This window comes from Pan troglodytes, chromosome 2, assembly GCF_028858775.2.
Source record: "Pan troglodytes isolate AG18354 chromosome 2, NHGRI_mPanTro3-v2.0_pri, whole genome shotgun sequence".
Taxonomy (NCBI): domain Eukaryota; kingdom Metazoa; phylum Chordata; class Mammalia; order Primates; family Hominidae; genus Pan; species Pan troglodytes.
Window position 1 is genome coordinate 100,501,570 of NC_086015.1, and position 25,959 is coordinate 100,527,528.

General features: G+C 35.9%; 1 protein-coding gene across 6 annotated transcripts in view; it reads left to right on the forward strand.

Annotated features, from left to right (window-relative positions):
* The window catches only part of EPHA6 (EPH receptor A6), a 943,752-nt gene that overhangs the window by 405,933 nt on the left and 511,860 nt on the right, over nt 1-25,959 (forward strand). For all 6 annotated transcript variants that reach the window (XR_010155659.1, XM_009445923.5, XM_009445925.5 and 3 more), the window contains exon 4: nt 9,122-9,277. Coding sequence is in view for 5 of the 6 variants with exons in the window: in XM_009445923.5 (XP_009444198.1) it covers nt 9,122-9,277 (156 nt within the window). In the remaining variant the exon portion in view is untranslated. The remainder of the gene's footprint in view (nt 1-9,121; nt 9,278-25,959) is intronic.

Sequence of the window (25,959 nt, forward strand, 5' to 3'; positions counted from 1 at the left end):
AACTCCTTAATGCACTACTAATTGAGAAGACAGATCTAAGAGTTCAGGGAAATCAAGGTAGCAAGATTTCACAATGTCAGTATGACAGAGAAAAGGGCTTTCCAAAAGACAACTCCAGAGAGGTGCAGAGGTTCTCTGTGAGTGCTCACTTAAATTTTACTAATAAAAAAAATTCAACAAAGAAGATAAAACAGATCGTAAAAAGTATGTCACTTTTCTAAAAGAACATAGGAAAAGAGGAAAATAACAAAGACATGGGACAAATGCAAAGCAAATAGCAAGGTAGAATTAAACCTAAGAATATCACTAATCACATTAAATATAAATGATCTAAATACCCCAATTAAATGGCATAGATTGTCAAATAGTATTTTTTTACAAGACCCAGGTATGTGCTGCTTCCAAGAAACATACTTTAAATATAAAAATGAAAATACCCTAAAATGAAGAGGTATAAGAAAACTTCTGGGATTGACAGATATATTTGCTATCTTGATTGTGCAAAGTTTTCAGTTGTGTAGATATATCACAATACCCAATCATATGCTTTATTTGAAGTTTTGTGTATACCAATTATACTTCAGTAAAACTGTGAGAAAATAATATGGTCCATGTAGGGAGTGGCAAGAAGTATAAAATTTCTGTAGCAGTGGAAGGTGAGTTTGGAAAAATAGATGTGAGTCCATCTCTGAAGGAAATTGAATGCTAATCTTAGTTTGGACTTTATTCTAGAAACCAGGTATTGTCATATTTTTTCTGTGAAAAGCCATAGAGTGTGTACTTTAGACTTTGAAGTCTGAGTCAAAAATCTAGAATATCATATACTTATATAATCATTTAAAAATATAAAGGCTGGGTGCAGATGCTTATGCCTGTAGTCTCAGCACTTTGGCAGACTGAGGCAAGGCAGATCACTGAAGCACAGAAGAATGGGACCAGCCTGACCAATATGGCAAAACCCCCTCTTTACAAAAAATACAAAAATTAGCTGGCATGGTGGTGCATGCCTGTAGTCCCAGCTACTTGGAAGGCTGATGTGGGAGGACCACCTGAGCTTGGGAGGTGGAGACTGCAGTAAGCTGTGATCATGCCACTGCACTCTAGCCTGGATGAAAGAGTGAGACCCTATCTTAAAAAAAAAAAAAAAAATGTAAAACCATTCTTAGCTCTCAGTCTGTGTATTAGTCCATTTTCATAGTGCTATAAAGAACTGCCTGAGACAAGGTAATTTATAATAGAGGTTTAATTCACTCACAATTCAGTATGGCTGGGGAAGCCTTAGGAAACTTACAATTGTGGTGGAAGGCAAAAGGGAAGCAAGGCACCTTTTTCACAAGACAGGAGGAAGGAGAAGTGCCTAGCAAAGTAGGAAGAGCCCCTTATAAAACTATCAGATCTTGTAAGAAGTCACTCACTATCATGAGAATAGCATCAGGGAAACCACCCCGATGATTCAATTACCTCCACCTGGTCTCTCCCTTGACACATAGGGATTATAGGGATTATAATTCAAGATGAGACTTTGTTGGGGATAAAAAGCCTAACCAAATCATTCTGTCCCTGGCCCCACCCAAATATCATATCCTTTTCACATTATGATACCAATCATGCCTTCCCAACTGTCCCCCAAAGTTGTAATTTATTCCAGCATTAACCCAAAATTCCAAGTCCAAAGTCTCATCTGAGAAAAGGCAAGTCCCTTCAACCTAAGCTCCTGTAAAATCAAAAGCAAGTGAATTAGTTTCTAGATACAATAGGGGTACAGGCATTGGGTAAATACACCCATTCCAAATGGGAGAAATTGACCAGAACAAAAGGGCTCCAGGCCTCCTGTAAGTCTGAAATCTAGTGTGGAAGTCAAATCTTCAAGCTGCAGAATGATCTCCTTTGACTTCTTGTCTCACTTTCAGGTCACCCTGATGCAAGAGGTGGGCTCCCACAGTCTTGGACAGCTCTACCCCTGTGGCTTTGCAGGGTACAGCTCCACTCCTGGCTGCTTTTATGGGCTGGCATTGAGTGTCTGTGGCTTTTCCAGGCACATGGTGCAGGCTGTCAGTGGTCTACCATTCTGGGGTTTAGTGGATGGTGGCCCTCTTCTCATAGCACCACTAGGCAGTACCCAAGTGGGGACTCTGTGTTGGGGCTTAAACCCTATATTTTCCCTCTTCATTGCTCTAGTAGAGGTTCTCCATGAGGGCTCCACCCCTGCATCAGACTTCTGCCATATAGTGAAATATTATAATAAATGTTAATCCAGGCATTCAGAGGCATTCATACATCCTCTGAAATCTAGGTAGAAGCTCCCAAGCCTCAGTTCTTGTCTTCTGTGCACCTGAAGGCCCAACAGCACATGGAAGCTGCCAACGCTTGGGGATTGCAACCTCTGAAGCAATAGCCCAAGCTGTACCTTGGCCCCTTTTAGCCATGGCTGAAGCTGGAGTGACTGGGGTGCACGGTGCCATGTCCCAAGGCTGCACAGAGCAGCTGGGCCCTGGGCCCAGCCCATGAAACCTTTTTTCCCTCCTAGGCCTCCAGACTTGTGATGGGAAGTGCTGCTGTGAATATCTCTGAAATGCCCCGGAAATATTTTCTCCATTGTCTTGGCAATTAACATTCAGCTGCTTGTTAGTTATGCAAATTCCTGCAGCCAGCTTTAATTTCTCCCCAGAAAATGGGTTTTTCTTTTCTATTGTATCATCAGGTTGCAAATTTTCCAAAATTTTATGCTCTACTTCCCTTTTAAACGTAAGTTCTAATTTCAAACCATCTCTTTGTGAATGTATAAAACTGAATGCTTTTAAGAGCACCCAAGTAACATCTTGAATGCTTTGCTGCTTAGAAATTTCTTCTGCCAGGTACCCTAAATCATCTCTCATGAGTTCAAAGTTCCACAGATCTCTAGGACAGGAGCAAAATGCTACCAGTCTCTTTGCTAAAGCATAGCAAGAGTCACCTTTATTCCAGTGCACAACAAGCTCCTCATTTCCATCTGAGCCCACCTCAGCCTTGACTTAATTGTCCGTATCACTATCAGCATTTTGGTCTGAGTCATTCAACAAGCTTCTAGGAAGTTCCAAACTTTCCCACATCTTCCTGTCTTCTTCTGAGCCCTCCAGGTCTCTAAAAAGTTCCAAACTTTCCCACATCTTCCTGTCTTCTTCTGAGCCCTCCAAACTGTTCCAACTTTTGCCTGTTACCCATTTCCAAAGACGCTTCCACACTTTTGGTATCTTTATAATAGTACCCCACTCTCTTTGGTACCAATTTACTGTATTATTCAATTTTCATACTACTATAAATAACTGCCCAAGATTGGGTAATTTATAAAGGAAAGAGGTTTAATTGACCACCAGTTTAACATGTCTGGAGAAGCCTCAGGAAATTTACAATCATGGCAGAAGGCAAAGGGGAAGCAAGGGACCTTCTTCACAAGGCAAGAGGAAGGAGAATTGCCTAGAGAAGGGGGAAGAGCCCCTTATAAAACCACCTGATCTTGTGAGAACTCACTCAGTATCACAAGGACAGCATGGGGGAAACCACCCCCATGATTCAATTATATCCACGTGGTCTCTCCCTTGGCACATGGGGATTATGAGGATTATAATTCAAGATGAGATTTGGGTGGGGACACAAAGCCTAACCAAATCAGTCTGTACAAATCTGTGCAGTGGTCTGGTTTTGCAAAAAGGCTAAACTCTTACTATAGACAATAGAGAATAGCATAGCCATATCTACTATTTAGAAATGTAACTTGCAGAAACTGTGGAGTGGATATGAGCAGGGAGAAAGCAGAGACAGGCAGACCTGAGATGAATGCACTATTCCAAAAGATGTAGTGATTTAAATAATAAATCTTTATTATTATGGGGGAAAACTTAAAAGTAGAAATTAAAAAGGTAATGCAGGCTGGGTGCAGTAGCTCATGCCTGTAATCCCAGAACTTTGGGAGGCCAAGGCAGGCGGATCACAAAGTCAGGAGATGGAGACCATCTGGCCAACACGGTGAAACTTCAACTCTACTAAAAATGCAGAAATTAGATGGGCATGGTGGTGCATGCCTGAGAACCCAACTCGGGAGGCTGAGACAGGAGAATCGCTTGAACCAGGGAGTTGAAGGTTGTGGTGAGCCGAGATCCTGCCACTGCACTCTAGCCTGGTGACAGAGCAAGACTCTGTCTCAAAAAAAAAAAAAAAAAAACCAAAAAAGGAAAGTAACGATGGTCTATTCCCAAATAGATTTTTCTAAAGGAAAAAATAATAGAAACCACTTTGTTAGATAACCTGTAACTTTCCTACATGATTCTGTAGAATATAGACATATGTTGGAAAACATTCTTATCTTCACTCGCTTGTTTCTTGAAAGCAAGAAGTTTATACATCCTATAATATAAACAGAAAAATAAGGAAGTAGTAGAGAAGGAAAGAATGTATGAGAAAGAAATTTAAAAGTTCTCAAGACATGAGTACTGATATCCCATTTATAACCCAATTCTAACAAAACCTAAGACCACTAATTGAATAGATACACAGAATACTTGTGCAATTATCTCATGTTCGGTGTTAGCATTCACCATTTATTTATGATCATTCCATTTTTACAGTGTTTATAAAAACTAAAGGCTGGGTGTGGTGGCTCATACCTGTAATCCCAGCACTTTGGGAGGCCGAGGCAGGTGGATCACTTGAGTTCAGAAGTTCGAGACCAGCCTGCCAACATGGTGAAACCCCATCTCTACTGAAATACAAAAATTAGGCAGACATGGTGGTGGGTGCCTATAATCCCAGCTAGTCAGGAGGCTGAGGCAGGAGAATTGCTTGATCTGGGTGCAGAAGTTGCAGTGAGCCGAGATCGCACCACTGCACTCCAGCCTGGACAACAGAGCCAGACCCCTTCTCAAGCAAACAAACAAACAAACAAACAAAAACCTTAAAACCTAAATATGCCTGAAATACAGTAGACATTGTGCATACTGTGATATGTGATATTGAGGCCCATCTCTGGCTTGTGGCAGTTACATAAAGCTGAGATAACACTCGACACAATAGTTGTAATCTAATATGAAATGATCTGAGAGTTATATGCTGTATACTATTAATGTGTGCTATATAAGAGAATGTGAGTGCCTCAATAATAATTTTCTAACAACAGAATTCTTCATTTTTAAATGAAATATTATACTAAATGTTAATATCGAAATAGAGAAATATTGAAGTAACCCAAATATATTTTATGAGTTCAAAATTTTTAGGATTTCAAAGGCAAGTTGATGTACAAAAACATTTGAAATCAGGGATAGTTGAAAGTTGCAGCTCCTATATCCAATTTATATATGTATTTTTTGCATTAGAGGTAATATCCAAGTTCACATTAATAATAATTTCAAATGGAAACTTGTTAATAACTAGGTCATCTTGCAATATTAGAATAATCATTTTTCAGACACAGTTAAATCACTTTCAAGATATTTACTGTCTGTTTTCATCCCTAACCTATAACACATTAAGCAGAAAACATATAAATCTATAGAAAGATGAATTGTGCCATTACCAGACCATGCATTAAGTAGATATGCATAATCTTCTACAGGAATTTAATTAGAGTACTCACACACTATCCAGTTCAATTAAACAAGTATGTATCGAGCACCTACATTATAACAAGCACTAAGCACCGGACAAATCTGCTCTTGTGGTGCTTACAGCCATTAAACAGGTAATTACCAAGGGCTAACTAATGCGGAAAAGGCCCAGGTCCTTTGGGAAACTAAATTTGGCCTAAGAAGTCAGAATGGCCCTCTTAAAGAAATGCGAGCTGAAAGATAAGTGAATCACAGAGTCATTGGGGTTATGAGGAATTGGCAACATACGTGGGTCATGAGGTAGAGATACAGTGAAGAGACTTTTCAACAGAGAAGAAGTCTTAAAGCAGGAGAAAGAGCATGGTAAAACCATAGAAATTAAAGGAGATCTTTGGCAATTCATTCCTTTATTTGCCAAATATACCTCATTTGAGGGCCTAATAATGCCTAGCACTGTTCTAGACCCTGGAAATGCATTTTAGAAAACAAAACAAAGAAAAATATCTCCCTTATTGGAGCATACAATTTACTGTGGAATGATTTAAAAATTAAATGCATCATGTATCAGATGTGAAGTTCTTTGGAGTGGGGAGCATAATATGAAATATTGCAGCAGGGTGTAGCAGGAAGCAGGGCAGGCTTCATTAATTTGGTGACATTTGAACAAAGACCTGATATAAAGGAAGGGTTAAAGCATGCAGATAGCTGAGTAAGAGCAAGTGTTAAAAAAAAGCCCTGTTGTGGGAACAAGCTTGGGTGTCCAAGATGCTGGAAAAGGCCAGTGTGGCTAGAGCGAAGTATCTGAAGGAACAAAAGGTAGGAAATGAAAAGCAGAGTCACTGGGGGTGGGGAGCAAAACCATGCGGTGCTTGGGAGGCAGTTATCAAGGCAACAGCTTCTACTCTCCGAGGAAGAGAAAGTCAATGGAAGGCTCTAAGTCCAGTCATAATACAATCTTATACATGTTTTAAGGAGATCATCAGCTACTGGGTTGACCATAAATTGTAGAAGGGCAAAGCCTTAACGGAGAAAGTGCAAGAAGGGAGTATCTTCATCTGATGTGGTTGGAGAGGTAGGCAGGGCCAAATCATGGGCAACATTGTAATCCAAGTTAAATATTTTAAACTTTAACATTAATATGGTGGGAAATTATAAAAAATTTTAAATAGAAGAATGTAATGAATAGATTTCTGTGTTTAAAATTGTGCTATCCAGTATGGTATTCACTAGCCATGTGAGGTTATTGGGCACTTGAAATGCAGTTAGTTTAAATTGAGATCTGCTAAAGTACATACAGGATTTCAAATACTTCGAGAAAAAAAAAATTTAAAATCCAAGGAATGTAAAATATTTCAATGGTTGATTTAATGTTGAAATGATGATATTTTGGATATATTGGGTTAAATAAAATATATTATTAAAATATAATTTCACCTGTTTCTTTTTAGTATTTTAATGTGGCTACTACAAAATTTAAAATTATTTATGTGTCTCACTTTATATTGCTGTTAGACACAGTGTATTTAGAAGATCACTCTGTCTGAAGAATGGATTAAAGTGGGCAAGAATAGTTGCTGAGAGGCTAGTTATGAGACTGTTCTCAAGAACAGTTCGAATATTACTAGCCTATTCTAAATATCTTAGGAGATGTTCTAAGCATTCTGAAAAGATTCTAAGAAGTGGAAAATTAACAGAAAACGCATCAGATAAGAAATTATTTAAATTCTTGTTTTAGCTACCAAAGAAAATAAGTAAAAGGTAACAATGTCTTGCTGCACAGAATTAAGTTATAAGCACGCTACTTTATATTCTGAACAATGTTTTTGGCTGAAATTTGCATGGCTGATTAAAAGAAGAAAACAATATGCTTATAATTCTTCTTTATGTGTCTTATAGTTTCTATATATGTACATGTAATAAATATCTTTTATATTGTGGTTCTATGGCATACATATTCCTAATTAATTTTAAACGGTCTTATTCTACAGAATAACATAAAAAGCCTTTTAAATAATATTTAAAATGTTTTAAATATTACTTTATCTTAAAGTAATATTTTAAATACCACTGCAATATTTAGAATGTAAGCTCCCCATTTAGATTTATATATTCTCTATAAATTGACTAGTATGTTAGAATTTTAAATATTGTTATAGATTAAAGGTATTATTTCAATTTCAGGTCCAACTTTTTAATTTTTGACTAATTTTTTTTTTTTGCTTTTTTGGGTTTTTTTGTTTGTTTGTTTGTTTGTTTTGAGACGGAGTCTCGCTCTGTCGCCCAGGCTGGAGTGCACTGGCGCGATCTCCGCTCACTGCAAGGTCCGCCTCCCGGGTTCACGCCATTCTCCTGCCTCAGTCTCCCGAGTAGCTGGGACTACAGGCGCCCGCCACCACGCCCAGCTGATCTTTTGTAATTTTAGTAGAGAGGGGGTTTCACCGTGTTAGCCAGAATGATCTCAATCTCCTGACCCTGTGATCAGACCGCCTCGGCCTCCCAAAGTGCTGGGATTACAGGCGTGAGCCACCGCACCTGGCAATTTTGGGCTAATTATTAACAGACCTATCCTGTCGAATATATTCAGTTATTTTAAACTGCATATTTTAGTAGAAAACAATTATTTTATTGGCAAACTGTATAAGGTAGATTTATTGACTGTTTGGTGATACGTTGTCATAACTGCTGTCATAAGATCACATTTAGTAATTATTTTTAAACAATACTTCAATTATGAAAATGTTAGCAATGTTTCTCATATATTATTTATGTACTCTGAATTTTCAAAATTTTAGAACAATATTTTAATGATAACCTTTTTTGAGTGACTATATACTATTTATTTATTAATAAGTTATTGAAGAGACTATTGTATATTTGTGTACCACCACTCCTCATTGATGTTGATATTGAATAACCAGCCTCTTGATAGTAATTTTACTGTCTGGAATTGATAATTTTGCTTCTTTTGAATTACTAGATCATTTATAAAAATATTATTATAAAAGCAAACATAAACTATCAAAAAATAGAGTTACAGCATATACAAAAGAAAATTTAGCCACTAAGAAAGGTGTCAAAGACATACTTTCACCAAATTAGAATTTTCTTGTTGACTACTCAGAAGAACTGAAGGGAAAATAGAATGTAAATACATTTTGAACAGAGTGGTTTAATGTTATTTAATGCCGTCTCTGAGAACGACACAAAATCATTTTCCTTACTGCCAGTCATGGGCATCCCCATTCTTAGGTAAGCACTGATATTTTGTGTGCATGTGCCCGTGTGAGTGTGTGTGTGTGTATGTGTGTATGCTTGAGGTATGATTTTAAAAATTAGCAGCCTCAGCTAAAATATGATTGCATTGTGGTTTTATTAACTCTCAATAACTAATTTCATTTGTTAATCTTAATATATATGTCTTCTCTATGTATGTGTAACACTGTACTCTGAGATCCAATGTGTATATAAAGTATGTTGTACATGTACAAATAAAAGAATCCTAGCAATAATAACTTAAAAAGTGTTTTTTTCTCTTTTTACAGCTTGCAGACCAGGATTCTATAAAGCTTTTGCTGGGAACACAAAATGTTCTAAATGTCCTCCACACAGTTTAACATACATGGAAGCAACTTCTGTTTGTCAGTGTGAAAAGGGTTATTTCCGAGCTGAAAAAGACCCACCTTCTATGGCATGTACCAGTAAGTCTATACATTTTGGATTTGGAAATTCTGTTTCCAACCCTTTTGGTCTTTTCATTCTAAATTTAAAAAATAAGTAAATGTACAAAATCTTGCATTATCAATGCTATTTGTCTGTGATAACAGTCAAGGAAAAAGCTTCTCTCTCTTCTCAGCATAGTTGCTTTTCAACTCTTTGTAAAGAATGGGTTTACTCCTCAAAATTCATTTTGATTCATGATGTACAAATGCCAGCACTGGTTTGAGGCCCTACAAGTTTTCCTTATCCATAATCTGTCCTTAGGAAATTATAGCAGTTGAAGGCTGCATGAGAAGTTATGAACAAAACTTCTGTTCTTTGCTTCAACCCTTGACCATTTTAAAGCACATCAATTTAGGACCATATAGTTAACGCGTGAGGGAGATTCCAGAGGAAACTTTAAAAGTCATTGTGTTATTGTTATGTAGAAAAGTTCAAGTTCCCTTGACATTTATCTTTAAAGGCGGGTATTTTTGAGTTTTTCCACATTTCACCTCTTACTTTCTCTCCAATATTTTTGGTTAGAAGCAGTGGAATGTTAAATCTAAATGTGAAGGTCATTTTAATGCATACACCAAGAATTTTAAATGAATTGTATTCTTCTGTTATTAAAATATTGTAAAATATCAGTACATTTAAAAAAAGTGAATATATTAATACATTGCTAAGTTATGCAAAAGTAAAATATCACCCCTTAGATTTTTTTAAAGTTTTGTTTAATATGTTAACATAAAAACAAAAAACACAATATATAAATTTAGAAAAAGGTAGAGGAGACTTTTTTTTTTTTTCGAGACAGAGTTTTGCTCTTGTAGTCCAGTCTGGAGTGTAGTGGCATGATCCCAGCTCACTGCAGCCTCCACCTCCCGGGTTCAAGCGATTCTCCTGCCTCAGCTTCCTGAGTAGCTGGGACTACAGGCATACACCCCCACGCCCGGCTAATTTTCATATTTTTAGTAGAGATGGGGTTTCACCATGTTGGCCAGGCTGGTCTCAAACTCCTGACCTCAGGTGATCCACCTGCCTTGGCCTCCCAAAGTGCTGGGATTACAAGCATGAGCCACCGCCCCTGGCCGAAACTATTTTTTATGAAGAGTTACAGCTTGCAAGGTGGCCATCCTGCAGGCTGGGAAATATAGCCTCTGACCAAGACATGCACTTTGAGGGTGGTAAGAATGACAGGGATTTATGCTGAGTGAGGTGGTCAAAGACACATATTAAATAACGCTATAGGAGTCATGAAATTTATGAAAGCAGAAACATGCACATGCGCAATTGAGCTTCGTGCCTCAGCATGGGACCCATGTACAAAAAATGGCCATGTTAGCACAACCCAGGGGTGGAGTTTTCAGCCCTCTGATGTCAAAAGGTGAAGCAGAGGACATAGAAACCCTCACTGAGCATACTCTGGACTGGCCAGAACTACTCCGTGGTTGGTGGTCTCTTATCAGGAAGGAAGCTGGTTAGTTGTTATGTCTAAACCACAGAAAGGGAGGGGCAGCATCAGATAGTTGATATCAGCAGTGGAGTGGGTCTTTAAAAAGGGCTGGCTTCTGTTTAACCCTTAAGGAAGGAAGCTTAATGGTAGTGAAGGAGGGAGGTGTGTCCAGCCTCTCATCTCATCATCATAGTCGGGATCTCAGTTTTAAGGTTTCTCTGGGGTAAGCTTGGCCATGAGGGGGTCTGTTCAGTAGGTTGTGGAATTCAGATTTTATTTAATTTTTATTTTTATAACAATAGTTTTTGGGGAATAGGTGGTGTTTGGTTGCATGGGGGAAGTTCTTTAGTGGTGATTTCTGAGATTTTGGTGCACCCATCACTCAAGCAGTGTACACTGTACTCAATGTGTAGTCTTTTATCACTCACTACCCTCCCATCCTTCCCCACTGAGTTCCCAAATTCCATTATATCATTCTTATGTTGTTGCTCCTCATACCTTAGCCACCAGTTATGTGAGAACATATGATGTTTGGTTTGACATTCCTGAATTACTTCACTTAGAATAATGGTCTCCAACTCCAGGTTACTGCAAATACCATTATTTTGTTCCTTTTTATTGCTGAGTAGCATTCTTTGGTGTGTGTGTGTGTGTGTGTGTGTGTGTGTGTGTGTGTGTGTGTATGTATATATATAATGTAAATGTCATATAAATGTTATATATATATATATATGTCACATTTTCTTTATCCACTTATTAGCTGATGGGCATTTGGACTGGTTCAATATTTTTTTGCAATTGCAAATTGTGCTCCTATAAACATGCATGCGCAAGTGTCAAATAATGACATCTTTTCCTCTGGGTAGATAGATACCTAGTAGGGGGGATTGCTGGATCAAATGATAGTTCCCCTTTTAGTTCTTTAAGGAATCTCCATACCGTTATCCGTGGTAGTTGTACTGGTTTACATTCCCACCAGCAGTGTAAGTGTTTGCTTTTCACCACATCCACATCAACATTTATGATTGTTTGATTTCTTAATTATGGCCATTCTTGCAGGAGTAAGGTGGTATTGCATTGTGGTTTTGATTTGCATTTCCTTGATAATTAGTGATGTTGAGCATTTTTTCATATGTCTGTTGGCAGTTTGTGTATCTTCTTTTGAGAATTGTCTATCCATGTCCTTTGCCAACTTTTTGATGGGATTATTTGTTTTTTTTTTTCTTGCTGATTTGTTTGAGTTCCTCGCAGATTGAGTTCCTTTGTTGGATGCATAGTTTGCAAATATTTCCTCCCGCTCTGTGGGTTGTCCATTAACTCTGCCGATTATTTCTTTTGCTATGTGAAAGCTTTTTAGTTTAATTAGGTCTTATCTATTTGTCTTTGGTTTTCATTGCATTTGCTTTTGGGTTCTTGGTCATAAACTCTTTGCATGAGCCAATGTCGAGAAGAATTTTTCTGATGTTATCTTCTAGAATTTTTATGGTTTCAGAACTTAGATTTAAGTCTTTGATCTATATTGATTTGATTTTTGTATAAGGTGAGAGATGAGGATCCTGTCTCATTCTTCTACGTGCGGCTTGCCAATTGTCCCAGCACCATTTATTGAATAGGGTGTCCTTTCTCCACTTTATGTTTTTGTTCGCTTTTATTTTTATTTATCAGTTACATAAGTCAGATATTAAGGTGAACATTTGCCCTTCCTGGTGATGAATTGGTACCAAAATTTTGCTTATTTTATTTACTTCCATAGAAGCAAAACTAGACTTATGTAATGTCACATATTTCTTAGAGGCATTTCTTAGAGATGTCCCAATTTTTTAAACTTAACTAATGCAGTTCATAGATTTGTCTGTATTACTATAGACTTCCTTATAAAATATTTTTATGGAACACATTTAATAAAAATGTAATACATTCATTGTTGCTATTCATTAGTAGATGTAATTTTGGCTTTCTGATTGTAAATGCTAAGTGACTGCTTTCTTCAGAAAATTACAGCCTAGAAAATTACTACTTAGGTATTTTTTTTCCTGTGAACATATTTTAAATTTATAAATAGCAAAATAAAACTTCTGAATATAATTTCTCACTTATGGAAAAAAGTTTTTAGCAGACAAATCTTCCTATTACTATACATGCAATCTTTCTTGCATGGTTACTGAATAGTATTTTATATAGTATGGACAACATACTACAGTTTAGGTAGTTTGTGATATTTCAAATAGTTACAGACCTGTCAGGCATGTATCCCTCAAAACCTATGTAGGAAACTGAATGGAGCTTTCTAAGTGTTAGAGGAAAATATCTTTTTATTTTCTTAGGAGGCTATAAATAGAAAATTGGTAAATTGAGGAAATAAGTTCCCATCAATGTAACCCTTTAGTAAAGTAGTATAGTCAATAATTGAGAAGGCTTAGAGTTATTCAGCATGAAAAACTAGTCAAAGAAAAATAAGTGTGGGCTACAACAAGGTCTATGAATGTGATAAGCTTGTCAGTCATTTTTGAATCAGATATGTGTATTTTTCCACATCATTTTATGTCACTTGAATTTGCTATCATTTCTAATTTCCTTCTTTAATGCTTAATATTATAAATTATATTTCAGAAATGCTAGCCTACCTTGTTTATTCAAAGTAGAAGCAAAGAAAGGTTTAATTCTGTCATGGCTGGGCAGAATTTTAGACAGGGAAGAGCATGCCATTGTTGCTATAGGGCAGGAAAAATAATTTTCCTTCTACGCTTCATAGTTCTTAGTTGAGACAGACTCCAGTAACAAAAGAGATTAGAAAGAGAAAAGCAAACAGTAATTTACTAACATGTACCTCGTGTATACATTGGACATACCTAGGGAATGAGTAAATCTCAAAGAGGTAGCTTTGAGTTTAGGTTTAAATACCATCTTCAGCTGCAGCAAAGAAAGAAGAGTTTTGGGTGGTGGAGCAGTAATGGGGAGGTAAAATCATAGTAAACCAGGATAGGATTTGTTATGTTGATTTAAGTCAGTGCCTTCTTCATGGATAAGAGTTTCTAGTGACTTAGTGATCCTTCTCTTCCTGAGAAGACAGAGAGATACACTTACAAATGGAGATTTCCTTTGTAGATATGAATTTTCCATAGAAAAGGGTGATTTCTACTTTGTTTTCAGAGCTGCTACTGTGTCTGCAGTTTCTCAAATAAAATGACTCAAAATAATCCTTATGCCAAAGAGGCATATTTTTGAGTGGCGTATTCTGGTCTCCTATAGCCATATTTCAGGGTGACATATTCTGGTCTCCTCCAGTCATATTTTGGAGGGCATAATTTGATCTCCTACATTGTTATCAGTGATCCAAAGAGAGAACCCCCAAAGAAAAGTGAAATATAGAGCTTTAGTCAAGTTTTCCTAGTCCAGACCCAGGAAGCTTTCTTTCTCAAGGCTTCTCTCTTCTACTTTTTTAAGAGCTTACTTACTTTGTTTGGCAAAGACTCAGCTTCATGCTGAGTTCACTGTCTTTTAAAGCCAGATTTTCTCAGAGCGAATCTTGGTGATATAGGAGCAAACGGAAAGCTACTCTTTCACCCTCTCTAAATGTTTACTGATATGAACTGACAATAGCCAGATTAAGAGAAGAAAAATGCGTAGAAATGTATTAATGTGCATAAGCATGGTGGGGGGGCATATAAAACATGAGACTTGTAGAAGGTCCAGATGGTGAAGTTTATATACCCTCTTTGTAGGGGAAAGGAAATGGGGCATGTAGACAATTGGAGGGATAGTAAGTGATTTTTAGGAGAAATGAGTGCACCCAAGGAACAATGGCCTGGGAGAAAGTTCCTCTGAGGTCTGAGGGAGGTAGTGAAGAAGATGAAGGGTGGAACTTTAGTATGAAGAAAAATAGTGTTATTATGCAGGTAAAGTATCTCAGGTAATCCCTAGGAGCTGCCCTCAGAAGAATAGATGAAATGTCTTTCTGGGCTTGGTGATGACTTATAGTCGTTTCTTTTTTCCAGTGGTTAATTTTTGCTGGTTGTTTGACAAGACTCCTAGGGAAGGGCTTTTAAGACAATGCATTTCTTCTGGATGAAGTTCCCTAAACAAATAAAGAAACTTCAGAGAAATCTCCTGTTTGTGCTGTGGGAATGAAAGGGGATCAGAGAGACAGGTTGACAGGAAAGGTCAGAGAGAGATTTTGGTTTTGAGGTTTATTTCTGAGGCCTTGCAGTTTCCTCTAATTCAAAGAAATCCACATGCCAAAGGACCATATTTTAGGGTGTGATTTTCTGAACCCCAAAAGCATTTATTAGATATGTAAGGTTGGGCAAATTATTTAACTTCTCTTGACTCCAGTTGTACCATCTGTATTGATAACAATACATACCTCATACTGTTGTCACAATGATTTAAATGAGTTAATATTTGAAAAGTGCTAAAAACAGTACTTTGCACATAATAGGTGCTACATAAATGCTTGTTAAATTAAAAAGAAAGCTGTTCTCTTACAATTCATTTTGAAAGAGTGTCTGGTAAGTTAAAATTCAAACTATTAGAAATTTTATGTTGATGCTATTTTGTCAGGTTCACAGCTTCCATCATTTGTATTCCTGCAAACTAAAAACAATAATGATAATAATATACTGAATGCCTAAGACCTTTTCACAAAATATATTAAGTCCTGCACCTCTAAGCCTATCATCTGATATTGTTAGCAGTGGCAAATCTAACAGACCTGCAGCGACTTGATTCCTACCTCCTCATAGGAAAGAATTTGGCTGAGGGGCATAAGTCAGTATGAGACCAAGGCAAGTTTTAGAACAGGAGTGAAAGTTTATTAAAATGTTTTTGGAACAGGAACAAAAGAAAGTACACTTGGAAGAGGGCCAAGCAGGCACCTTGACAGTTCCAGCTGCCTCATTTGGCCCTTTACTTGAGGTTATATACATTGGCATGGTTCCAGGGTTTCTGTTTCTTCTCTCCTGATTCTTCCCTTGGGGCTGGCTGTCTTCATGCACAGTGGCCTGCTGGCACTCGGGAGGGGCCACATGCACAGTATATTTACTGAAGTTGTTCACATGTTCACTGGAGTCATTTTTTCTTACTGAGTGTTTCTAGGGGAAGGTCATATACTGGTCAAACTCTGCAATTTTGCCTCTTATGTACCTGCTTAAGCCCACTCGTCCAATTCCTGAGATCTTATTGGTAAGCAGCTGATCACCAGCTTCAGGTGTTTTCTATCTATTGGGAGACCACTGTTCCCTGGCACCAGCTGCCACCAATTATGGTTTTAGAGAGATAGTTTAACAGCCACCTGACCATCACCTGGTCATTGCCTGACATTCTTGGGGTGGAGGGCCCTCTCCTGCCCTGTTCATGTCTGCCTAGCTGCCTACTCCATCAATATCAGTGAAGTAGTCTGAATCATACTTTGATTAGTATGGAGTGACCCTAGCAGTTATTACAATATATGCAAAAAAAAAAAAAAAAAAGCAAGTACCATAAACTTCAAAACATTATGTCTTCTAAAACTTAAAAGATGAGATTGTTGGGGAAGAAGATCAGAAAAATGACAAGTTAAGAGGTTGTTGAACAATTAACACTTAAGAGGTTCATGGTAAGTCCAGCGAGATGTAGAACTTTTGGGGCCAGGAATTGAACAAGCAGTCAATCTTTCCTGTTTTTCATTAACCACAAACAGTAGCAATATTTTAATAGATATGCATTCTCTCCATGCTAGATATTGTATTTCTATGAATTTGCCTTATTTATTTCCTTTATTCTTATGGTGTATTATCTAAGAGTTGGAATTTAGATCATCAGTCATTCCCATTACTATCTGGTGTCTTGGTCAATCTTAGCATTTAAAACGGTGCTTTCAGAGAACCTTCTAGGGATTTAAAAGGAAGCATTTTTTGGTGTCAGGGGTAGAGAGAAAAGTAACTAAAAATTTCAAGTGTGTGATGAAACCATTTTGAATGTATGATTAATAAAATGAAGAACTAAAATTGTGGAAATGAGTAACCAAAATATTTGGCCAGTAAATGGCCTAGTAGGTGAAAATTTCATAGATAGGTATAGGAGGCAATCATATAAATGATAAGATTTTAAGGATGCTGAGAAGCCCGGTTCCTTAGTGATTTTCTCAAAACAACAGCAACAAACCTAAAATTTTTCTAGTACAACACAGCATGAGATTTTACCATTAAGAGTTTTACAAATTTCTTTGGGTTTGTAGAGATGGTGTCTTTTTATTTTATAATCCCAATTTATTCACATAAAGATTATTAGGTGTCTCAAATGGCTAAAGTCTAAAGAAAATTATGTCTCACATTCAAAGCTAATCCTTCCAATTGTTGGGGGATGATCTGATCTTTCAATTTTCTGTTGGGCCTAGCTGTTTTTGTTTATCTCCTCTACTGAATTTTTGTTTCTGCTAACTCCTTCCTTAGAACCTGTAGTATATATTCAAATTTATATTATCAAAAAAAAATGCTCCCAGTCCAATTTTTCTCTTCTCTAAAACAAATACCTTGGAAAAATCATCGTCATTGGCTATGTCTACTTTTCACTTTTAATTTGCTTTTTACTCTGTTGCATTTAGATGTTCCCATTCACTCTACTGCAAGAAGATTTTGTTTTTACTACTTCTAGTAAACTGCATAAGAAAAATTCACCAATGATCTTCATTGACATTTTGTATTAGAAACATTTTTTGTCCAGTTATTCATGACACTTATCCTGTTGATCATTCTTTTTTTCTTGCAACTTCCTGTTCCCTTTTAATCTAAGACATTGCAATCTCCGTTTCACCCTCCTAATTTTCTGATCATTTTGTTTATCACCATTGATGATTCTTCTTCTTTTGCTCACCTGTTAAATATTAAATTTTCCCATGTTCTTTTTATTGCCCTTTTATCTTTTCATATGTTCTCCTTAACTCCCATAATTTCAAATGTCACCTGTAGATAGATGATGCCCATATTTTTATCCATATCTCAGTCTTCTCTCCTGAGGTGCAAAGTCTTCTAGACAACTGATTGTGGGATCTGACAACCTGTATGTCCTATGGAAACCTGCCCGCATCTCTGACCTTATATTATAGCATACTCCCCTTGATTACCAAACTCCTGGACTTCAAAGATGCTGAACTTGTATTCATTCTCAGTGCCAGCAGTTTCCTCTACTTGAAATGCTCCTTCCTTAGGTTTTATTTTTGCTATTCAGAATCAAATATCGGCTTTTAGGGCAGGCATTTCCTGACTGCCCCCTCAAAATAAAATTATTCGCAGTTACTCCTTTTTATGTCATTGTGCTTTCTTTTTTATAGATTATATCATTCTTTGAAAATACTTGGTTTATTTATATACTTGCTTCCTCATTTATTGTCATTCTGTCCACAAGAGACTACAAGGAACCTGGCATAGAGTAGACACTAAGAACCTGATGAATGAATAACTAATAATTTCAAGCTCAACCTGAGTTAGCCAGTATTATTGCTTTCTCTCTCAGACTGCTTATCAAGCCTAGCTTTTGTTTCTGTGTCCTGATGAATCATCATCAATCCACCCATCTAAGCCATGAAGCTTAAGTCATAACCCCTACCCCTGACTTCAAAATAGCCTTTCAATTCTACTTTTTAGCATTTCTTCTATCCATTCCTTCTTGTAAATTCCTGGCCTCATCCTTTTAGTTAAGACTCTCAACTTTCCTTTGGGCTAATTTAACAATCTCCTAGCAACTCTCCTTCCTTTAGTCTTCCATCCTTCCTAAATATCTTCCAAATTATTAGAAAGTATTATTTCTAAATGAACAACAATAACAATGAAAAACTTTGATCATATCCCCACTGCTGTTTATAGCCTTTCACATCTACAACCCTTCTTTGCCAAAATTATAAGTCAATCTAAGGACATCCAAGGTCCAGGCTTGGTCTGTCTCTCCCTAACCAACTTTAACTTTACCAGGATTTCTCAAACAGTCTGGATCTTAATCCAGTTATTCCAGTTATACCAGTTACATACCTGCAGGTTTGGGCTTCCTTGTTTTTCTTTTTATTGTTGTCCTTGTTGTTTTCTTTTTAAAAATTCATTGTGTTTCTTTTGCATTAACTGAAAAATATATTTTAAAAATTAGGAATAAGAAATTTAAAAAGAAAGCTGAATGTTTTATCTAATATTTTAATATATTTCATATCCTCTTAACTTTTTTTCTCAGGTGACTCATTAAATATATGCTCTGTACTTTAAAGAATGAGCTGTGGAGGACACTCCACACTATCAGGTCTTGGTCAATTAGGGCTGCCTCTGGGAGCAGTTTGGAGTACAGGAGATCCTGCTATCTGCCAAGAAGTCTGTTATCAAAATAACTGTCCAAGGCTTTTCCAGGCCAAAAGGGAAAAATAGTCACTGAGGTTGGAGAAACAAAGTAGGCAAATAAGAGTTATTTTAAAAGTACTTGTCAAGCAGAAAACACAAAGTAGGAGAAGATGGAGAGGAATGACGTAAGAGTCTAATAGGTGGGTGAGTGAGAGGTTAGAAAAAACAAAATCCCATGGTCTTAGCACTTTTACTTTGATGTTTTTCATGTATTTAAATCAATAGAGAAATTGTCTTTTAAAACTATTAAACAGGTGCTGGAAGATTAACGCATTTAACAAACATTTATGTTGCCTACTTAGAAAAGTTCAAACATAAAATGTAAGTCATACACATGGGTAATTCTAATGCATACCCTTAGGAATTTCTTTTGTATTGTTTTATCTAAATATGCAATCAAACAAATACCTATGAGTGAAAACATTTTGCTACAACTTCATTCTTAATACACAGGCAAATATCAAGTCTTTGTGTTTGATATACAGTGACAATGATTGGGAAGAAAGCATAAAACTTGAATTTACATTTGCTCTAAGGCTAACAGTGTAAAGCATGGTTTCTTTAGTGCTGGAATAATTGGCCACTTGAGAAAATTATTATTCTCTCACTCTTACTCTGCGTAGAGCAAATGGTGGTTGAGATGTAGTTGGAGAAGTATTCTTTCCTCTTTTCAGCTGCTCTAGCCACATCGCCGCTCCTAGGTATGCTCAGGATGCTCACAATCCAAGCATCCCTGTTCTGCTTGTTATCTCTTCTTCCCCCGCCATCTCTTTACCTTTTTTCTCTTTTTCTTAAATGTAAGTTTTGCATAAAGAAAACCATTTTGGCCCTCTTGCTTTTCCATCTCACAACTGAAATTCAAAAGGACAGCTGATTGTTTAGGTGACTCATTGTACAGACAATGCAGCATTCACAATTTTGCAGAGCCTAGAAAGGGAGAAATTGCAACGACAGTTTGTTTTTTTTGTTTTTGATTTTTTTTTTTTACCTCAAGCAAGCTGTTATATTTTAGACTTCACTTATCATAAAAATAACTTAAATATTCGCTTCGTATATTGCAATGCTGTATTTTTAAAATTAAAATAACCCTTACACTACTGAATAGACACCTATATGTAATGAATCCTCGTTTCCCCAATTATAGATTACTGATAGATATCACTTGAGTTTGATGGAGTTGCCTAAACACATATACTTTAATTTACATTTCAGCAGAGGTTCTTTTATCAAATAATCTGGGAGAGTTTCCTCTATAAGAGGAATTATTAAGTGGCCATTCTGCCGATGTTGGAGAATCGAGTTACCACTTGTTGCCAGTATGTCTTTATTCCTGACCTCTGCAGTTGTATCTCAGAAAGAATTGTCCCACTCAATATCATCTGTTTGTACAAAACAGATCAATATCAAGAAATCATTCATAATTTGAAACAGAACATCCATAATTGTTGCTACAATGTTATGTATTTTGAGGAAAGTTTATTAATTTGCTTGAATTTATTCATTAATTGTTTTGCTTTACCCTCTGAAATTATGACAGTGTTCGGATTTTTCATATTTCTCTTTCCATTTCTAATGGATGCCTGTCTAAAAGTAATTTACTCAAACATGAAAAAGGCCATATGTCAGTGAGCATGATTTTTTCCATGGTATTAGGGAAACTGGATAATGTTTAACTCAAAAAATCTAAGGCCAGGTCCTCATTATTTTATTTATATTTAAGTGCTCTTTTTCTCATTCGTGTGATTATGTTTACTTTTACTATTGATCTGCATATCTATAATACATTTATATAATTATTACAATTAGTTATTCTATGGACTAATATTGAGGTTTTCTTCTAGCATTGATAAGGATAGTTGATAGCTACCATTTTGGAAATTTCCCAAGCTAAAATTATGTGCATGCTGTATGGCATAGAAACTTGAAGATGCAAATGCTTACTTTTCAGGTTTTCAAGTGTCTAGAGAACTGTATTTTGAGAAATTTTTATTCTCTCCTAATGGGTAAAGAGATGGTGGCACCTTATTCTCTTATGGGTCTTTATTAGTTAATATCAGTGTTCATAATATAAACATTCCCTTCTGCTTCAAATAATTTTCATGTAATATAGATCTGTTCTTAGTAGCACTAGGCTCTTAAAAAATTATAACCTTGAATTATCTGCTTTACAATACTTGTCAAAATTTGTACTATGTGCAATATAATTCTTAGAGAATTGCACAAAACTATGCATTGCATTCATTTCTTTAGTTAAAACATGTTACCTTTAGTTCAAGCTAGATTAGCAGACTTGTGCCTATGAAAAAAATTACTTCAGTGTAATATGTGCATTATTTGCTAAGTGTCAATCATCTCTTCTATAAAATAGGGATATTAATAACCATTTTACAGGGTTATTGTGATGATTGAGTGAAACAAATTATGTGAAATATTAAGTACACCCCTTACAGTTAGCTATATTTTTTTCAATACATGCTTACCAGGTATAAAAGTGATCAGTTCTGACAGATGATAGCAAGGAGTTGTCACAAAGGAGGTAACAACTAAATCAGAATATGAAGGGTGAGTAGGAATTTTTCAGAGAGCAAAAGGCGGTAAAGGCAATTCAGGAACAGTATGTACAAAGGCAAAAGGGAGCTAGAGGCTAAAGAATGGACAGGGGCCTGGTATGAAGACACTTGTAGACAAAGCTGAGAAGTTTAGGTTTTATTCTGGAAATGAATGGTATTTGGTCTATTCGATTTTTTGTTTGCTTGTTTTAACTATTAACTTTAAAAATAAAATAACTTCTAAAAGTTACCTAAATCCTGATTGATGGGACTATGAAAACATTAATGCATAACAAGTTTTATTTTAGGCATCAATTTAATTACTAAAAGTAGGTGCAAGCATATCAAAGATAATCAGAAGCAATCCGTTTTGCCATATGGAATGCAAAAGATTTGAAGTGTGCATACTCCTGACTTTTGAGTAATATTTACTTTGAAAACTTAAGTTTCAGTTGCTCTTCTGTATATAAAATTATTTAAACCCTCTAATAGCATTATTTAAGGGAGCCTTCTATAGGAAGGCAATAATCAGTTACTAATTTGTATGTTTTGAAAATGTGTATTTGACAATACTTTGAAAACAAAAAAACTATATGAGAATACAGTAGACCCTTGAACAACATGGGGGTTAGGGGCACCAATCCACTCCCCACTTGCTGTTGCAAACCTGCATCTAACTTTTGGCTCACCCCAAACTTAACTACTAATAGCCTACTGTTGAACAGAAAGTGTAATTAGAATATAAACAGTTGATTAATACATTTTATATGCTACATATTATTTATTGTATTATTACAATAAAGTAAGCAAGAGAAAAGAAAATGTTACTAAGAAAATCATAAAGGAAGATAAAATGTATTCACTATTTATTAAGTGAAAGTGGATCATGATGAAGGTCTTCGCCCTCATTGTCTTCAGGTTGAGTAAGCTGAGGAGGAGGAGAGAAAGAAGGGCTTGTTCTTTCTGTCTCAGGGGTGGCAGAGGCAGAAAAAGTGGAGGAGGTGAAAGGGGAGGCAGGAGAAGCAGGCACACTTGGTTTAACTTTTATTGAAAAAGATTCCACTATATAAGTTGACCCATGCAGTTCAAAATGCATGTTGTTCAAGGGTCAACTGTACATTTTCATATATATTTGTCAGATTTTCTATTTATAGGCTGAATATGATGTAATAGACTTTTTAATAATCTAAACAGATAAATACTGGCTGTCATTCTACCACTAATGGACTGCATAACCTTAATGTAATTATTGTCCTTTTCTGAACCTCGTTTCTTCATCTGAATACACTGATATGGTTCCTTCCTGTGCTAAGATTGGAGCTCCAGTTTTGTGATTGCCATTCATTTCCAAATAGAAAATATTTAATAAACAAAACCTATAGATAGAGAAAGAAGTGATTTAGAGAAAGAGAATATGAAATTCATTGATACGTATGTATCAATATCATATCAGTGAATATGATATTCACTGATACGTAAAAGCATTTACCTAAGCATCTTTAAATGGTTCAGTGTGTTCCTTTAATCTTGTCTTTAATCCAGATTAGCATAGAACTATTTTTCTCTCATTTGTAAACTCAGAAATATGAATAAATTTGTGCTACTACATTCTTGGCAGTCATTAAATTAACAAAGGTAGTAACTTAAGAACTGATTAAATATAGCTTAATATGCAATTGTCTTTCATGACTTGGTATCTTCAGATAGTTCGGTGAAATTTTTATTATTCTTAAGATTTTAAAAAGTACCTCTGCAAACTATGATTAGTTATTGACTTAATTGGTGAGCAGTCACTTTTCAGCCCATATGAAAAATCCCCCTGTTTGTTTATGGGTTTAAAATATTTTTATGATTATAAACGTGAAACATAAATCTGTACTAGTTGATGCGACAACTGAAATATGGCCCTTCAGCTTGTTCTTCTTCTGTGTCAGACTTTATTTAAGCATGTTCTGCAGAATGCTAGTATTCCTCTAGATGATCCTTGGAAAATAAGATTCTATGAACAAATTTTTGGGAAATGTTGGATTCAACAAAGTGAAGCAAATAGTGTTAATTTTGTTTCCACATCAGTCCACCAAAAGAGTCTTATTTGAGCAACAAACTGATTTTTGTGTGATATTTCATGGGACTAGAAGGATTGCATAGGACATATTTTGAGAAACACAGTTATGTTTAAAAACAATTTACATGAAAAACTTAAATGAAATAAAACAAACAAAAATCATAGCACACCTGGCCTCTGCTACTCTGAGAGGAAGATTGGGACCTACCGGGACAGATGTTTTTCTGGTAAGGGAGAGTCAACCTTGCTATAAGTATCTCGTAAGTTTTACTGGTAGAGCACTGTTCCTTTATTCTTTAAAATTATAAAGTAGAAATTCAAATTGAAGCAAAAGAAAAGTGTTTTCTAGTTAAAAAAAAAAAGCTAGTGCAAAATAAAATTGTAGCATAACTAATAGAAATTAAGTTGTAGTTTTTAGGTAGTTTATTATATGATGGACTTGAAAAACAGCTAGTTTCAAATCAGAATAATTGCCTTTTTCTTATGAAGTTAGTCTGGAGGGTGAAGACTGGAGATTGCTTTCCTTCTATGTGAATTAGTTGTTTCTTTTAAAGAAACAAAATCAACATAAGGAAATACCTGAGAGTTTTCAATACAGATGTCTCCAAAAGTATTATTGCTGCCATGTTATCTTTTCAATGTGTCACATAATGTTTATATAATTTATAAATGATAACAAAGCAATCAGGCCACATTCATAAAAGCCCAGTGACACATCATTTAGTTGAATCTGAGGATTAGAATTAATTGTCTCTCTTTGTTCCAAGTTCTAAATCTTAGTAAATGATTCACTGCATGTCATTACAGCTTAATATTTGCATGAAATCACAGTTTAGCTGGCATAATTTAACAGCAATTAAAAAGTTATTTAATCGTCATGCAAATGGGTATGAGGGCCCTTGAGTAAGAAGGGTGTCAGCCTTCTTGTTTTTTTTTTTTTTTTTTTAGTATCTGCAGGCGGACAGTTATATACTTATAGACACCCATAACATAATTGATAATATTCTTCCTAGAATGAAAATATAAGTGAATAATAATTCCTGTTTTCCATTATAAATAAGAGAAAAGACCAACCATATGAATATGTCATTCTGTCGGAAAACATTATTATGATAATGACAATGAATCTTTATCTCCTAGACTAAGTCTAGGTTGGAGGTAAAAAGCTACGTTTATCCCTGTTCTCTAGTGTATCATCCCCTTCATGTTTGCCTTTCTGAAGGTAGACGTTTCTGTAAACCCTATGGAATATGAAATGGCATAAAGCAAGGCACCCAGCAACCTTTTAGAAAAAATGATTCATTGCATTTCTAGGTGATATACCTATAGGTAGCTGAGGTGCCTTCCTGTTGTACATAGAAAACTATCCATACTCATTCCAATGAGCCTAGCAGTCCTGCACTATCTAGCTTCTTCCTGTTCCTTAAATCTTACTTCATGCATTCTCCCTCTGCAGTCTAGTCACAGTGACTTTCTGCCAGTTCCATGGTTACTTCAAGATCTTTCTGAACAAGAATGGCATACTTTCTATTCCTAATATTTTTCCCACCCCTCTGCATATTCTCCTCACCACCTCTATGAGGCTTTCTCAGAATGTTACCTAAAACAGGGGTCCCCCTGATTGCTTTTATTTCAGCACCTGTCTTTCTAATTTTTGTAATTGCAAACATTATGATTTGAATTTTATTCATCCGCTTACATAGATCTAGTCACTCCACCAAAATGTAAATAACAAGAGAGAAGGAATAATGTCTACCATGTCTTATCTCTGTAAGCCCAAGATCTAGTAGAGTATCTGCCACATAGTAGACACTAAATAAAATATTTAATGAATGAATGGCTGTAGCTTGAAATCCAAAAGGAGCCTATATCAAAACTTGAATTTATTTCTAGGAGCGAATGCTAGGGAGACATTGCTTTCCACGCTCTAAGCAGAGTTTCTTGGTAACAGAAATTAGAGAATTGGTTTAGATTTTTTTTTTAATGAAGCCTTCTAAAATATGGCATGAATGTTGTTTCACCAGTCATTTATATAGTATGTTATTTTTCTAAATATCTCTCATAAGTATAGCCTCTCACAGCATACGGATTCTGTGGTTTTTCACATATAGTACTTAGCATAGTGTCTGGCTCCTAGAAGACATTCAGGTAATATTTGTTTAATGAACATTATAAAACTGAGGCTTAAAGGACTCAGATAAGTATATAGGATTATTCACACAATTTTAAGGAAAGGCTGGAGTAATTAGCGGCTATC